Source organism: Manis pentadactyla, chromosome 16 (assembly GCF_030020395.1).
Source record: "Manis pentadactyla isolate mManPen7 chromosome 16, mManPen7.hap1, whole genome shotgun sequence".
NCBI classification, from domain to species: domain Eukaryota; kingdom Metazoa; phylum Chordata; class Mammalia; order Pholidota; family Manidae; genus Manis; species Manis pentadactyla.
Window position 1 is genome coordinate 65,040,296 of NC_080034.1, and position 18,256 is coordinate 65,058,551.

Genomic DNA, 18,256 nt, shown 5'->3' on the forward strand with positions numbered 1-18,256 from the left:
CCACAGGCAACTGAAGGACCTTGTAATACACCCAAACCAAGTGTTTTTGACTTGATCAATAAGGCTAAGTGGGACGCATGGAATTCTCTTGGCAGCCTGTCCAAGGTACATTTACTTGATTCACTTGTTTGCTCTTACTGTGCTTGCTGTACTCTTGAAGGAAGTTGGGTGCTTCTCATGAAACCATCATAGATGGAGCCTTTGAGATCTTGATGTGCTTCTGTTGAATCAGAACCGCTGTTCTTTCTTCACTGTAGGGTGCTATTTTTTAGCCTAGGAAGTTTCTCAAAACGCTGTCATCTCCTCCTTCAGGAAACTGCCAGGCAGAACTATGTGGATATGGTGTCCAGTCTGAGTTCTTCTGCTGAATCTTCTAGCCAAATAAAGCCTGGAGCCGACGGGGAACAACCGGGATATGAAACCCTGGTGGTGACCTCTCAAGATGGCATCACAAAGATCATGTTGAACCGGCCCACCAAAAAGAATGCCATCAGCACGCAGGTAACATCACCTGCCCTGGGAGTTTGTCCGCTTTTCTTTTCTTCCTCTGTCTATTGCACTCAAAAACTCTGGTGTTGCAGCATCATTCCTGTTTTTGTGTTATCTGTTGTTTGATCTGTGTGGGAAGATTAATAATTGTGGCTGCTACTTCGTGCAGCAGAATTGAGCATTCGTTATTTAGGATTTGTGAGCTTTGGGTAGATTCTACATGCTCAGAAGGCACTGCAACTTTCCTAAGGATGGAAGCACAAATAAATTAATATAAAAGAAACATACAGTGTTCTAATAGAATATGCATAGATGTTCATTCTCTAGGTTTGTATAGACCATCCCCAGAAGTATCTTCATGTCAGTTAGACTTCAGAGTCAGTACTGTTCTACCTGCATGAACTTTATTTTGTACAGGTAGAGGAATGAAAGGACTTCATCTTAAATATATTTTAACCCACCTCTGCTTGAAATGAGCTTCTTGGCAAGGGTAACTTAGTCTTTCAATCTGTTGCTGAACTAGAATGATAATGAAAATAACCACTTTAGCTCTTTCCCTTTGAAAAAAATATATAGGGAATTAGTTGGATGTGTGGTGCTGAGTTGGGAGTAAAATTTGAAAGGGCTCCTAACTCCTTTCATGGGGCTTATTATCTATGTTGTGATAGAAAGAGCAAACAAACTTAATATAGTCTTAAAGTAAGAATTCCTTGAAGTTGCATACATGCCACTCAGTTAATGAAGCATTGGATTCTCAAAACTTTATTTACTCTCCTCCTGACTCATTTCTATATAATCAGGGGAATAATATAGTGGTAATAATGATAGCTTCTCCTTACAATGTGCCTGGTATGTGTCAGTACTTCCCATTAATTCTCATAAGGAGCATTCCATTAGCAATAATTAGATTAAGTAGTAACTTGCTCAAATTCATGTAACTAATAAACAAGAAAATCTAAATCCCTGATATATCCAAGTCCTAATCCTGGCTCTTGCCAGTACCCCATCATACTATGTCATCATAACATTAGTAATAATGGAAGTACTTCCTGATTCCCACCCTCATGGATATGTTTTCACATTTATTTATATATGCAAAATACACACATTTATTTATTTCAGTGTCTCTATATCTAAATATCAGTCTGCTTCATCATTCTCTCCCACATTGATGTCTCATCTAAGATAGAGGCTGCACCTGTTTTAAATGCAGGAAAGCTGTGATAACTACACATCCTAGATTTTTCAGAGATGTTGATGATTTAAAATACGGGGCCCATTGTCCCTCACAACTATTACCATGTCTTGGAAATCCCAGTGTTTTAACAATCATTAACCCCTCCCAGAATGCCTGGGACACTCGTGCTTCCTTTTTTTTTTTAAACAATTTTTAAAATTCAGGTATTATTGATATACACTCTTATGAAAGTTTCACATGAAAAACAATGTGTTTACTATATTCACCCATATTATCAAGTCCCTACCAATACCGCATTGCAGTCACTGTCCATCAGTGTAGTAAGATGCCACAGAATAACTACTTCTCTGTGCTTCACTGTCCTCCCCATGAAACCCTCCCATGTATACTAATCATAATACCCCTCAATCCCCTTCTCCCTGCCTGCCCACCCACCCTGCCCCATCCCTCCTCTTTGGAAACTGGTGGTCCCTTCTTGGAGTTTGTGAGTCTGCTGTTATTTTGTTCCTTCAGTTTTGCTTTGTTCTTGTACTCCACAAATGAAGGAAATCATTTGGTACTTGTCTTTCTCTGCCTGGCTTATTTCACTGAGCATAATACCCTCTAGCTCCATCCATGTTGTTGCAAATGGTAGGATTTCTTTCTTTCTTATGGCTGAATAGTATTTCATTGTGTATGTTTACCACATCTTCCTTATCCATTCATCTACTGATGGACACGTAGGTTGCTTCCATATCTTGGCTATTGTAAATAGTGCTGCAATAAACATAAGGAATGCATGTCTTTTTGAATCTCAGAACTTGTATTCTTTGGGTAAATTCCTAGGAGTGGAATTCCCAGGTCAAATGGTATTTCTATTTTTAGTTTTTTGAAGAGGAACCTTCGTATTGCTTTCCACAATGGTTGAACTAGTTTACATTCCCACCAGCAGTGTAGGAGGGTTCCCCTTTCTCTGCATCCTCACCAGCATTTGTTTCTTAGTCTTTTTGATTCTGGCCATCCTACCTAGTGTGAGGTGATATCTCATTGTGGTTTAAATTTGCATTTCCCTGAAGATTAGCAATGTGGAGCATCTTTTCATGTGCCTGTTGGCCATCTGAATTTCTTTGGAGAGTAGTTTGTTCATAAACTACGCCCATTTTTTAATCAGATTATTTCCTTTTTGTTGTTGAGGCATGTGACTTCTTTATATATTTTGTATGTTAACCCTTTGTCAGATATGTTGTTTACAAATATATTATCCCATACTGTAGGATGTCTTTTTATTCTATTGATGGTGTCCTTTGCCATAGACAAGGTTTTTAGTTTGATGTATTTCCATTTGTTCATTTTTGCTTTCGCTTCCCTTGCCCAAGGAGATCCGTTCAGGAAAATGTTGCTCATGTTTATATTCAGGAGATTTTTGCCTATGTTTTCTTTTAAGAGTTTTATGGTTTCATGACTTACATTCAGGTTTTTGATCCATTTCAAGTTTACTTTTGTGTATGGGTTAGACAATAATCCACTTTCATTCTCTTGCACGTAGCTGTCCAGTTTTCCCAACACCAGTTGTTGAAGAGGCTGTCATTTCCCCATTGTATGCCCGTGGCTCCTTTACCATATATTAATTCACCATCTATGCTTGGGTTTATACCTGGACTCTCCAGTCTGTTGCATTGGTCTATGTGTCTGTTCTTGTGCCACTACCAAATTGTCTTGACTACTGTGGCTTGGTAGTAGAGCTTGAAGTTGGGGAACATAATCCCCCCAGCTTTATTTCAGGATTGCTTTGGCTATTTGGTGTCTTTTGTGGTTCCGTGTGAATTTTAGAACTATTTGCTCTACTTTGTTGAAGAATGCTGCTGGTATTTTGAAAGGATTTGCATTGAATCTGTAGATTACTTTAGGCAGGATGGCCATTTTGACAATATTAATTCTTCCTGTGTATAAGCATGGAACATATTTTGATTTATTGGTATCTTCTTTAATTTCTCTCACAAGTGTCTTGTAGTTTTCAGGGCATTGGTCTTTCACTTCCTTCCTTAGATTTATTTCTAGGTATTTTATTCTTTTTGATGCAATTGTGAATGGAATTGTTTTCCTGATTTCTCTTTCTGCTAGTTCATCATTAGTGTGTAGGAATGCAACAGATTTCTGTGTATTAACTTTGTATCCTGCAACTTTGCTGAATTCAGATATTAGATCTGATAGTTTTGGAGTAGATTCTTTAGGGTTTTTTATGTACAATATAATGATATCTGCTAACAATGACAGTTTAACTTCTTCCTTACCAGTCTGGGTGCCTTTTATTTCTTTGTGTTTTCTGTTGCTGTGGCTAGGACCTCCAGTACTATGTTGAATAAACGTGAGTGAGTGGGCATCCTTGTCTTGTTCCTGGTCTTAAAGGAAAAGCATTCAGCTTCTCGCTGTTAAGTATGCTGTTGGCTGTGGGTTTGTCATATCTGGCCTTTATTATGTTGAGGTACTTGCCCTCTATACCGATTTTGTTGAGCATTTTTATCATGAGCGAATGTTGAATTTTGTTGAATACTTTTTCAGCATCTTTGGAGATGATCATGTGGTTTTTGTCATTCTTTTTGTTGATGTGGTGGATGTTATTGATGGATTTTCAAATATTGTACCATGCTTACTTACATTCCTGGAATAAATCCTACATGATCCTGATGGATGATATTTTGATGTATTTTTGAATTTGGTTTGCTAATATTTTGTCAAGTATTTTTGCATCTATTTTCATCGGGGATATTGGTCTGTAATTTTCTTTTTTTGCGGTATCTTTGCCTGGTTTTGGTATTAGAGTGATGCTGGCCTCGTTGAGTGAGTTTGGGAGTATTCCCTCCTCTTCTACTTTTTGGAAAACTTTAAGGAGGATAGGTATTAGGTCTTCACTGAATATTTGATAAAATTCAGCAGTGAAACCTTCTTGTCTAGGCATTTTGTTCTTAGGTAGCTTTTTCATTACCAGTTCAATTTCATTGGTGATAATTGGTTTGTTCAGATTTTCTGTTTCTTCCTGGGTCAGTCTTGGAAGGTTGTATTTTTCTAGAAAGTTGTCCATTTCTTCTAGGTTGTGCAGTTTGTTAGCAAATAATTTTTCATAGTAATTAATTTCTAGTTTCATACCTTTGTGATCTGAGAAGCTGGTTGTTACAATCTCAGTCTTTCTGAGTTTACTGAGTCTCTTTTTGTGGCCTAGTATATGATCTATTCTTGAAAATGTTACATGTGCACTTGAAAAGAATGTGTATCCTGCTGCTTTTGGGTGGAGTGTTCTGCAGATGTCTGTTAGGTCCATCTGTTCTAATGTGTTGTTCAGTGCCTCTGTGCCCTTACTTATTTTCTGTCTGGTTGATCTGTCCTTTGGAGTGAGTAGAGTGTTGAAGTCTCCTAGAATGAATGCATTGCATTCTATTTTCCCCTGTAAATCTGTTAGTATTTGTTTCACATATATAGGTGATCCTGTGTTGGATGCATAGGTATTTATAATGGTTATATCCTCTTGTTGGACTGACTCCTTAATCATTATGTAATGTCCTTCTTTGTCTCTTTTTACTTTCTTTGTTTTGAAGTCTATTTCGTCTGATACAAGTACTGCAACTCCTGCTTTTTTCTCCCTATTAGTTGCATGAGATATATTTTTATATCGCTTCACTTTTAGTCTGTGTATGTCTTTGGGTTTTATGTGAGTCTCTTGTAGGCAGCATATAGATGGGTCTTGCTTTTTATCTATCCATTCAGTGACTATATGTCTTTTGATTGGTACATTCAGATTGTTTACATTTAAGGTGATTATCGATAGGTATGTACATATTGCCAGTGTAGGCTTTAGATTTGTGGTTACCATAGGTTCAAGGGTAACTTCTTTGCTATCTAACAGTCTAACTTAGCTCCCTTACTATGCTATTAGAAACCCAATTTAAAGGTTCTTTTTTTTCCTCCTTTTTCTTCCTCCTATATTCTTTATATATTAGGTATCATATTCTGTACTCTTTGTCTATCCCTTGACTAACTTTGGGGATAATTGATTTAATTTTGCATCTGCTTGGTAATTAGTTGTTCTGCTTTCTTTACTGTGGTGGCATTTCCTCTGGATGACAGCTATTTGTCCTTAGGAACACCTCCATCTATAGCAGTCCCTCCAAAATACACTGTAGAGGTGTTTGGTGGTAGGTAAATTCTCTCAGCTTTTACATATCTGGAAATTGTTTAATCCCTCCTTCAAATTTAAATGATAATTATGCCGGGTAGATTATTCTTTGTTCAAAGCCCTTCTGCTTCATTGCATTAAATACATCATGCCACTCCCTTCTGGCCTCTAAGGTTTCTGTTGAGAAGTCTGATAATAACCTGATGGGTTTTCCTTTGCATGTGATCTTTTTTCTCTCTCTGGCTGCTTTTAATAGTCTGTCCTTATCCTTGATCTTTGCCATTTTAATTATTATATGTCTTGGTGTTGTCTTCCTTGGGTCCCTTGTGTTGGGAGATCTGTGCACCTCCATGGACTGAGAGACTATCTCTTTCTCCAGATTGGGGAAGGTTTCAGCAATTACCTCCTCAAAGATACTTTCTATACCTTTTTTCTCTCTTCTTCTTCTGGTACCCCTATAATGTGAATATTGATTGTTCCATTTGGATTGGTCAGAGTTCCTCAATATTCTTTCATTCCTAGAGATCCTTTTTTCTCTCTGTGCCTCTGCTTCTTTTTTTTTTTTTCTTTTTTTTTTTGGTATCATTAATCTGCAATTAAAAGAGGAACATTATGTTTACTAGACTCCCCCCATCACCAAGTACCCTCCACATACCCCATTACAGTCACTGTCCATCAGCATAGTAAGATGTTGTAGAATCACTAAATGTCTTCTCTGTGTTGTACAGCCCTCCCGGTGCCCCCCGCCACATTATACATGCTAATCATACTACCCCCTTTCTTTTCCCCCCCTTATCCCTCCCTTCCCACCCATCCTCCCCAGTCCCTTTCCCTTTGGTAACTGTTAGTCCATTCTTAGGTTCTATAAGTCTGCTGCTGTTTTGTTCCTTCAGTTTTTTCTTTGTTCTCATACTCCACATATGAGTGGAATCATTTGATACTTGTCTTTCTCCGCCTGGCTTATTTCACTGAGCATAATATTCTCTAGCTCCATCCATGTTGTTGCAAATGGTAGGATTTGTTTTCTTCTTATGGCTGAATAATATTCCATTGGGTATACATACCACATCTTCTTTATCCATTCATCTACTGATGGACACTTAAGTTACTTCCATTTCTTGGCTATTGTGAATAGTGCTGCAATAAACATAGGGGTGCATATGTCTTTTTCAAACTGGGCTGCTGCATTATTAGGGTAAATTCATAGAAGTGGAATTCGTGGGTCAAATGGTATTCTATTTTGAGTTTTTTGAGGAACCTCCATACTGCTTTCCACAATGGTTGAACTAATTTACATTCCCACCAGCAGTGTAGGAGGGTTCCCCTTTCTCCGCAACCTCACCAACATTTGTTGTTGTTTGTCTTTTGGATGGTGGCCATCCTTACTGGTGTGAGGTGATATCTCATTGTGGTTTTAATTTGCATTTCTCTGTATAACTAGCGATGTGGAGCATCTTTTCATTTGTTTGTTGGCCATCTGAATTTCTTCTTTGGAGAACTGTCTGTTCAGCTCCTCTGCCCATTTTTTAATTGGATTATTTGCTTTTTGTTTGTTGAGGTGCATGTGCTCTTTATATATTTTGGATGTCAGCCCTTTATCGGATCTGTCATTTATGAATATATTCTCCCATACTGTAGGATGCCTTTTTGTTCTATTGATGGTGTCCTTTGCTGTACAGAAGCTTTTCAGCTTGATATAGTCCCACTTGTTCATTTTTGCTTTTGTTTCCCTTGCCTGGAGAGATATGTTCATGAAGAAGTCACTCATGTTTATGTCTAAGAGATTTTTGCCTATGTTTTTTTTCTAAGTGTTTTATGGTTTCATGACTTACATTCAGGTCTTTGATCCATTTCGAATTTACTTTTGTGTATGGGGTTAGACAATGATCCAGTTTCATTCTCTTATATGTACCTGTCCAGTTTTGCCAACACCAGCTGCTGAAGAGGCTGTCATTTCCCCATTGTATGTCCATGGCTTCTTTATCATATATTAATTGACCATATATGTTTGGGTTAATATCTGGACTCTCTATTCTGTTCCACTGTGTCTGTGGGTCTGTTATTGTGGCAGTACCAAATTGTCCTGATTACTGTGGCTTTGTACTGGAGCTTGAAGTTGGGAAGCAAGATCCCCCCCACTTTATTCTTCCTTCTCAGGATTGCTTTGGCTATTCGGGTTCTTTTGTGGTTCCATATGAATTTTAAAACTATTTGTTCCAGTTCATTGAAGAAGGCTGTTGGTAATTTGATAGGCATTACATTGAATCTGCATATTGCTTTGGGCAGGATGGCCATTTTGACTATATTAATTCTTCCTAGCCAAGAGCATGGGATGAGTTTTCACTTGTTAGTGTCCTCTTTAATTTCTCTTAGGAATGTCTTGTAGTTTTAAGGGTATAGGTCTTTCACTTCCTTGGTTAGGTTTATTCCTAGGTATTTTATTGCCTCTGCTTCTTTTTATTCCTGTTCTCTAATTTATATTTCATTTGCCATCTCCTCTACTTCATCTAATATGCTTTTAAATCCCTCCATTGTATGTTTCATTTTGAATAGTGTATTTTTTCATTGTTTGTATCATTGTTGAGTTCCTCCCTTAGGTCTTGAATATTTTTCTGTAGCTCCATAAGCATGTTTATGATTTTTATTTTGAAACCTGTCAGGAAGATTGGTGAGTTCACTTTCACTTGATCCTTTTTCTGGTGTTTGTGGGATTTTGGTTTGAACCAGGTTTCTTTGATGTTTCATATTTGTATGTGGTGCCCTCTAGTGCCCAGAAGCTCTGCTCTCTGAAGCTGCTCAGCCCCCAGAGCTATGTTGGGCGTCACAGGGGAGCAGCGCTTTTGCTGCAGCGAGTAAGGAGCTGTTTCCTGCTTCCCAGCTGCTATGCCTGTCTCCACTGCCAGATCCAGTGGGCCAAGCACACAGGTGTAAGCTTCTGTGCTTTGCATTTGTAGCTGCCATAGGCGGGCCCTTCCTCTGTCTGACCTGACACCAGGGCAGGGACTACCGGTTTGTGAGCCAGGTGCAGGCCAGCTGGGAGGAAGGCGCAGCAGGCTGCGTATCATGACGGGGGCTCTTGGAGCTGTGTACCAGCCTGGGGGATGGAGCTCCCGAAGCTCCTGAAAGTTCCCAAACTTCTGGTAAGAGTGCACTGGGACTCTTTTTGTCCACCTGTCCTTTCTCCTGAGCAGTAAACTCTGTGAAATCCTTGCCTTTTTAGCAGTCCTCTTCCTGTTAGGAAGTCTCTCAGACTGCCCACCTTTCTTTTGTCCCAGAGCAGCCAGATGTAAATTTCTGTTTTCTGCGAGCAGTTGGAATCTCAGTCTCTCCAAGTATTCTGCTTGACTTAGCTTTCCAACCCCACTAATCTCCAGAGCACCATGTAATGTAGGTTCGTGCTCCCAGAGCAGATCTCCCAAGCTGGATGTTCACCAGTCCCAGGCCTCCACTCCCTCCCTGCTCTGTTTCTCTTCCTCCCGCCAGTGAGCTGGGGTTGGGAAAGGGCTTGGGTCCCACCAGATCACAGCTTTGTTATATTACCCTGTTCCATGAGGTCTGTTCTTTTCTCTAGGCATGTAGTCTGGTGCAGCCTTCTTTCCTGTTGCTCTTTCAGGATTAGTTGTATTAATTATATTTTCATATTATATGTGGTTTTGGGAGGACCTCTGTCTCACCTCTCACACTGCCATCTTTAATCTCTTCTGGGACACTCGTGCTTTCTTGAGGACCCATGTCAAAAACTGCTTTGTGGAAATCTTTCTCTGGCCACTTCCCCTCTTACCCACACTCCATAAGCCTCAGAGTCTCCTCTGAGCTTCCTGCTGTGTGTTCTTTCCACCCACGTTAGAGCTATTCCCCTCTCTTGATTCTGGAAGCTCAAGGACTGTGTCTTACTTGTCACTTTTGAAAAACGTGACAATATATCTCCCAGCATCTACTGTAGCTCTTGTTATGTAATACACACCAAGTCATTGTAAAAGGAATGAAAATCCTTTCAAGTGTGCCAGGTTGCCTTTGTGGTTATGTAAATACAACCAGCATAAATGTTTGGTCCTTTGCAAAGAGTAGGTTGGCAAGACTGAATGTAGTGAATCCACTGGGCAGTGGTGACCATTTTCAGACTTGTTTCTGTTTGCTCTTCTTCCCCTCTCACTTAGATGTATCAGGAAATCATGCAGGCACTTAAATCTGCAAGCAAGGATGATTCAAGCATAACTGTTTTAACAGGTAAGACGTTTTTTGGATTTTTTTTCAATTCTTAAATTTTTGTTTGGGGGGATTATCAGTATATAGGAAATTGAATAAATAACTCAGATCTTTTTCAGTATAAGGTACTTTAATTCTTAAATATATAAGACACAGAATTGATATCTTTATCATGTAAAAAGCAGATACAGATTGGTAAGAAAAGTTCTAAGACCAACTAGATAAATCGATGAGTAAAATAGTTTACATAGACAGTCCCCGTTTGAAACAAGGAAAAATGCAACCTTATTAATCATAAATACAAATCAAAATGATGAGATACCATTTTGTGTTATTTGAGTTAGCAAAATTTTTAATTATTCCCAATTTTGACAAGTTTATGGTAGGATTGATCCCTCTGATTCTTGTTGACAGCAGTGTAAATGGTACCAAAAAGTGTAAATAGCTAAGGAAAAGGGCATTTGACAATATATAAAATGTTCATTTTCTTTGGCACAGAAATCCTACTTAAGGGAATTTATATTAGGGAAATTATCCAAGAAAAGGGGAAGGTCTTATGCAAGAAAGATAATCTTTGTAGTACTACTTACAATTGTGAAAATATTAAAACATCCCAAATATGTTGCCATAACAATAAAAAAGCAAGTTATAGAATATCCAGTAGACTGTATTGCACAAGGATCAAAAATTATGGTTTTAAAGACTGACAATATAAAAAAATGCTTAGGACATAATAAACAGTAAAAATTATGTCAGTACTGTGATTTCAACTGGAAAATACGGATGCCCGTGGACCTGGAAGAATAGGAACATAGCAAGTGGAAGTTGTTGGATCTGCAAGGGAACTTAGGCTTAGGACTCATGTCAACTTGAGTTTAAATCCTGGTTTCATTCCTTATTACCTGTGGGTGACCTTTGCTTCCTGACTGGGGAAGGCAGTGCTTTCTCAAACAGACTGGATGGTTGCGATGGTGGCATGAGATAATGAGGGGTATGGCGCACAGCAGGCACTTGATAGATGGTGGTTGTTACTGTTTGTTGGCATGGTAGATGCAGGAGTGATTTTCTTTAATTTTCATTAAAATTTGTAAAATAAAGTGGAGACAACAGATGGCTTTTTACTTGTATAAAAAAGAGACTAGAAAAAGACTAGGTGGAGAAATCTAAGAGCTGATCAGATGGGACGGGGAAAGGGGGAAATTGAAGATGACCCTGAAATCAACCTTGTTGAGTATTAATACCATAACTTGTTCAGTACTGTTTGCACTTCTCTGGCAAATCTTCACCCATCCTTTTAACTTTATACCTTTCTGAGTTATTTTTAATATACTGTTTCTCATAAAGCACATTGTTAGATTTTCCCCCTTTGACCCAGTCTGTGTTTTCTTGTAAAGGTACATTTACCTGTTTATATTTATGCATATGACAGATATGTTAACATTTTAGTTTTGGCCTCTTATGTGCTATTTACACTTCTGTAATTGTTTTTTACTTCATAGTCTATGTATTCCTTTGTTTTATGTATCTTTCTTCTCATAGTTTGGAAAAAAGATTTTTTACTGCTTTTAGTAATACTTTTATAGCATTCATGGTACATTTCAGTTAGCTCTGTCTTGTATTATTTCCATTGGGTAGTATCTATTGGCTGCCCCTATGAAAGACAAGGAAGTTAGCATGAATTTCCTGATACCCCTCAAGCCTCTGTTCCATCAAGTCTCATTAATAGTGCTCTATTATCTTCTAGCACCGAATGTTGATGGAGAGAAATTTGAGGCTACCATTACTTTTGTTTTTTAGCCCCTTTATGAGATCATTTCTTTTCCCAAGAAGACCATGGATACCCTCCCATTCTTTATCAGTTTTTCCTAGAAAATGCGTATCCTTTTTAAACTATTGAGGCTTTGTTTTACATTTCCTTTGCTAATATCTCTGAATACTTTTATTTCAATTGGTATATTTTCTTTAAAATAAATTATAGTTATGGAAAATAAATGTCCAGTCTACTGAGATGGTTATCTGTTAGTTCCTCCAAATTCTTAATTCTTGTCTTCAGTTTATCCTGCAGTTTTCTCAGTCGCAAGTCCAACTCCCTCATTGCATTTTTAGCAGTATGTCTTCTTCTTGTTACTACTTCCAGTGGCATCTTTTTTCCTCCACTCTCCCAGGCTACTTTTCTTTCTATTGCCCATTGCTTCCATTTTGAGTCCATAGGGATAGCTCAGCTCTTAATTTTGTGTTTCTATAGTGAAGACTAGCACAAAAATTTGTTGGGATGGGTTTTATTGCTCATAAGGTTTTTGAAAATGCTATTTATGATATTGTTTGGTCCTGGTGGAAACATGGGGGAAAAGGTAATAAGGAACAAATTTATGATGTAAAAATACTGCTGAAATCAAATATAGCTCTTTGTTTCTTAGTTTCCCAAATATAACAATCTAAAGCTCTACTACAAAGCAGACATGTCCTTTGAATTTTTTCCTTGAAACTTGCCCTTGAGCCCATTCCCCTATGGTTTCTAAATTTAGCTTAGGTCCCTACTGACTTTTGTGTCCTTAAATTAAGGGATGTCTTTCAGGCCTAATCTGACTTTCCCTTTGTCTCAATCCTCCATCTTCCTGAGTCTCCAGTGGCACAACCTACCCCTACTTTTCTTCCTGTCCCTGGTAGCTCTCCTGATCTCCTCTACAGCTCCATCCTCTGTGGCCATCAAATGGGAGAGTTCCCAGAGGCTTAGCCCTGGCACTCTTCTCTTCTTACTCTGCGTTCTCCCTGGGCCCTCTCAGCTATGCCAACCCTTCACAAAAGTCTATATGCCATGTTTGGACTTGCCAGGGGCTTCATTCTGTGTACCCACCTGGCACATTCTCAGGGGCATCCCTCCCACAGCTCTTGTACCTTTCTCAGTGTTCCCAGTGACAGCATGTGGCTCAACATCTACCCTGGCATGTGGACCAGAATCCTAACATTCACTATTGACACTTGCCATGTCTGTTCTAATCACATTTCACTTCATTGATATCTCTGTAATCAGTCCTTTTTAATGTCTCCTCTGTACTAGTCAAAGCAACCATGGCCTCTTCCCTAAACTGAAGTAAGCCCTTATCTATTTGATCCCCTTTGTCCTCTCTCCTGTACCCAGGGCAGTCTCCTCACTACACCCAGTGTAAACTTCCAAATAAAAATCTTCCCCCTGCCATTTAAGACTTCAGTAGAACCACGACATTTAAATGGATAAATGATGCTTGAGCAACTAAGTAGCCATACGGGATAAAATGAACTTCAATCCCATCTTACACCCTCCAGAAAATTAATTTAAAAGTTATGTAAGCATAAAACCCAGAAGCATGACTTGTAGAAGAAACGTAGAATATCTCTGAGACCTTAGGCTAGGCACAGATTTTCTTGGACAGTACATAAAAAGCATTAATCATAAAAATAACAATTTACAAGTTAGATTTTGACATTTAAAATGCCTATTCATCAAAAGACAATAATAAGAAAATAAATATATAGGTGACAGGCTGGGAAAAAAGTTTGCCGTATGTACAGACATTGTATTAAGGATTGATATGCAGAACATATAAAAATACTACAAATTAATAAAATGAACAGCCAGATTTAAAAACTGGATAAAAGACTTGTACATCTCATAAAAGATGTATGGTTGCCAATACACATGTGAAAATATGCTCAATATAATTCGTCATCAAAAAAGTGCAAATTAAAACCACAGTGAAGAGGCGGAAAAAGATGGCGGCATGAGAAGTGAGGCAGAAACCTCCTCCCAACCACATATAACACGAAAGTACAGCATATACAACTAATCCTGAAAGAGAGACTGGAAAGAAGACTGCCACAGACGGCCTACATCTGGGGGAAAGAGAGGACCTCACAGAAAAGGGTAAAGTAGTAAAGCTGTAATCTGGTGAATCCCAAGCCCTCCCCCACCCCAGCTCACAGGTGGGAAGAAGAGAAATGGAGTGGGGAGGGAGTAGAAGCCCAGGACTGCTAAATGCCCACCCCTGCAGATCTGCTCCAGAAGCACAAACCCACATTACATGGTTCTCTAGAGATTAGTGGGATTGAAAAGCAAACACAGGCAGAATACTTGGAGAGACTTAGCTTCCAGTCACTTGTGGAGAACAGATACCCACAACTGGCCACACTGGGAAAAAAGAAAGGTGGGTACTTTGAAAGACTTCCCAATACTGATAGAGCTGCTAAAGGTGCAAGGATTACACAGAGCTTGCTGCTCAGGAGAAAGGAAAGGTGGACAAAATCATCACAGCACACTCAGCCCAGATCGTTGGGAACTTTCAGGAGCTTCAGGCTCTACATCCCCCTGGCTGGCAATGCAATGCTGAGGCCCCTCACTGCAATACCCAGCCTGGGGATCCTTCCTCCTGGCTGGCACCAGTTGGCAATCCTGCTGCCCCCGCAATTGCACCAGGCCAGCCAGAGGGCAGCCGCACCTATGGCACCTACAAGAACATAACACAGAGGTGCCTCTCTGCACACTTGTTCCACTCGACCTGGCAGTGGAGGCAGGAGCTTCAGCCAGGAAGCAGGAAAGAACTCTTTCTTCCCAGTAGGCACCAGTGCTGCTAGCCTATGTCCCCTGCCATCGCTCAGGAACTGGGCAACTCCAGAGAGTACAGCTTCTGGGCACTAGAGTGCACCTTCTACACAGTTATTCCATAGTAATCATTACAAATATGAAATGGTGAAAGAATCTTATACAAATGAAAATCCTTCAAACACCACAAAGAGGGCTAAGTGAAACTAAAATAACCAATCTTCTTGATAAATATTTCAAAATAAAATTAATAAACTTGCTCATGGAGCTATAGAAAAATATTCAAAACCTCAAGGAGGACTTGAGGAAAGAGATAGAAATGTTGAAACCTACAGTATCAAATGAAATATACAATGACAGGATTTAAAAGCAGATTAGATGAGGGATTAAAGATGACAGCATGAGAGGTGAAACAGAACTCCTCCCAAAACCACATATAATATGAAAATATAGTTAATGCAACTAATCTTACAAGAGCAACAAGAAAGAAGGCTGCGCCAGACTGCATACACCTGGAGAACAGAGCAGACCTCACGAAACAGGGTAACATAACAAAGCCTTGATTGAGCAGAAGCCAACCCCTTCCCCAACCCCAGCTTCCTGGTGGGAGGAACAGAAACAGAGCAGGGAGGGGGTGGAACCCTAGGACTGCTGAACACAGCCCTGGAGATCTGCTTTGGGAGCACAAACTTACACTGCATGGTGCTCTGGAGATTAGTGGGGTTGGAAAGCTAAGCCAGGTAGAGTGCTTGGAGAGACTGAGATTCCAGCCATTTGTGAAGGACAGGGATCCACATCCAGCTGCTCTGGGTCAAAGGAAAGGCGAACGGTCTGAGAGGCTTCCTAGCAGCGAGAGGGCTGCTGAAGGGGTGGGAATTGTACAGAGCTTCCTGTACAGGAGAAGGGATAGGTGGACAAGGTTGTCTGGGCATGCTGTGCCCAGCAGTTTGGGAACTTTTAGGAGCTTCAGGTTCTCCATCCCCCTGGGCGGCTATGCAGCTCCAAGGCGCCCCCCAATGTGATACACAGCCTGCTGCACCTTCCTCCTGGCCTGCTGGCACCATCTCACAAACCAGCAGTCCCTGATCTAGCGTCACGCCAGCCAGAGGGCGGTCCCGCCTACAGCAGCTACAAACACAAAGCATAGAGGCTTTCACCTGTGTACTCGGCCCACTGATTCTGGCGGTTGAAGACAGACACTTCATCAGGGAAGTAGGAAACAGCTCTTTCCTCCCACCAGGCAACAGCACCGCTCCTGTGCAACCTCTGACATAACTCCACGGGCTGAGCAGCTTCAGAGACTAGAGCTTCTGGGCACTAGAGGGCACCACATACAAATACGAAACATCAAAGGAACCTGGTTCAGAAAAAAATCTCACAAACACCAGAAAAAGGACCAAGTGTAACTGAACTCACCAATCTTCCTGAAAAAGTGTTCAAAATAAAAATCATAAACATACTCATGGAGATACAAAAAAATATTCAAGAACTCAGGGACAAATTTAGGATGGAGATTCAATCATTAAGAAATTCCATATCTGAAATGAAACATACAATGGAGGGATTTAAAAAAAGATTACATGTAATAGAAGAGATGGTAAATGGAATATAAATTAGAGAAGGGAATATGAAGAAGCTGAGGCACAGAGAGGAAAAGGGATATCTAGGAATGAAAGAAGACTGAGAGAACTGTGTGACCAATCCAAACAGAACGATATTCACATTATAGGGGTACCAGAAGAAGAAGAGAGAAAAACAGGGGTAGAAAGTGTCTTTGAGGAGGTAATTGCTGAAACTTCCTTGATCTGGGGAAGGAGATAGTGTCTCAGGCTGTGGAGGTGCACAGATCTCCCAGCACAAGGACACAAGGGACCCAAGGAAGACAACACCAAGACATGTGATAATTAAAATAGCAAAGATCAAGGATAAAGACAGTCTTTTAAAAGCAGCTAGAGAGAGAAATAAGATAACATAGAAGGAAAACCCATCAGACTATCATCAGGCTTCTCAAGAGAAAACTTACAGGCCAGAAGGGAGTGGCATGATATATTTAATGCAATGAAGCGGAAGTACCTCGGACCAAGAATACTCTACCCATCAAGGTTATCATTTAAATTTGAAGGAGAGATTAAATAATTTTCAGATAAGCAAAAGCTAAGAGAATTTACCTACCACAAACCACCTCTACAGTGTATTTTGGAGGGACTGCTATAGATGGAAGTGTTCGTAATGCTAAATAACTGTCACTAGAGGAAATAAAACCACAGTAAAGAAAGTAGAACAATTAATTACAAAGCAGATGCAAAATCACATCACCTATCCCCAAAGTCAATCAAGGAATAGACAAAAAGTACAGAATATGATACCTAATATATAAAGAACGGAGGAGGAAGAAAATGGAAAAATTAAAGGACCTTTAGGTTGTGTCTGTAATAGCATACTGAGTTAAATTAGACTGTTAGATAGGAAGGGAATACCCTTGAATCTTTGGTAACCACAAATGTAAATCCTACAATGGCAATAAGTACATACCTACCCATAATCACCCTAAATGTAAATGGTCTGAATGCAGCAATCAAAAGACAGACTCACTGAATGGATAAAAAAACAAGACCCTTCTATATTCTGCCTACAAGAGATTCACTTCAAATCCAAAGACATACACAGACTAAAAGTAAACTGTTGGAAAAAGACATTTCATGCAAGTAATAGGGAGAAAAAAGCAGGAGTTGCATTACTTGTATCAGACAAACTAGACTTCAAAACAAAGAAAGTAACAAGAGACAAAGAACGGCATTACATAATGATAAAGGGGTCTATCCAACAAGAGGGTATCACTAATATAAATATCTATTCACCCAACACAGGATCACCTACATATGTGAAACAAATACTAACAGAAATACAGGGGGAAATAGAATGCAATGCATTCATTTTAGGAGACTTCAACATGCCACTTACTCTGAAGGACAGATCAACCAGACAGAAAATAAGTAAGGAGAGAGAGGCATTGAACAACACATTAGATCAGATGGACCTAACAGACATCTACAGAACACTCCAACCAAAAGCAACAGGATACACATTCTTCTTAACACATGGAACATTTTCAAGAGTAGATCATAATACTAGGCCACAAAGAGAGCCTCAGTAAATTCAAAAAGATTGAAATTGTACCAACCAGTTTCTCAGACCACAAGGTAGGAAACGAAATAATTTCCACAAAGAAAACAAAAAGCCCACAAACACATGGATGCTTAATAACATGCTCCTAAATAATCAATAGATCAATGACCAGATAAAAACAGAGATCAAGCAATATATGGAGACAAATGACAACAATAATTCAACACCGCAAAATCTGTTCAATGCAGCAAAAGGCAGTGCTAAGAGGGAAGTGTTTTGCAGTACAGGCCTACCTCAGGAAAGAAGAGCAATCCCATATGAACAATCTAAACTCACAATTAACAAACCTAGAAATAGAAGAACAAATGAGGCCCAAAGTCAGTAGAAGGAGGGACATAATCAAGATTAGAAGAGAAATAAATAAAATTGAGAAGAATGAATGAAAACAGGAGCTGGTTCTTTGAGAAAATAAACAAAATAGATAAACCCCTAGTTAGTCTTATCAAGAAAAAGA

At 39.5% G+C, this 18,256-nt stretch overlaps 1 protein-coding gene across 2 annotated transcripts in view; it reads left to right on the forward strand.

The window, feature by feature from the left end:
• ECI2 (enoyl-CoA delta isomerase 2) overlaps window positions 1-18,256 on the forward strand; it is a 39,609-nt gene that overhangs the window by 4,063 nt on the left and 17,290 nt on the right. For both annotated transcript variants that reach the window (XM_057494287.1, XM_057494289.1), the window contains 3 exons: window positions 7-105; window positions 313-501; window positions 9,992-10,061. In XM_057494287.1, the coding sequence (XP_057350270.1) occupies window positions 7-105; window positions 313-501; window positions 9,992-10,061 (358 nt within the window). The remainder of the gene's footprint in view (window positions 1-6; window positions 106-312; window positions 502-9,991; window positions 10,062-18,256) is intronic.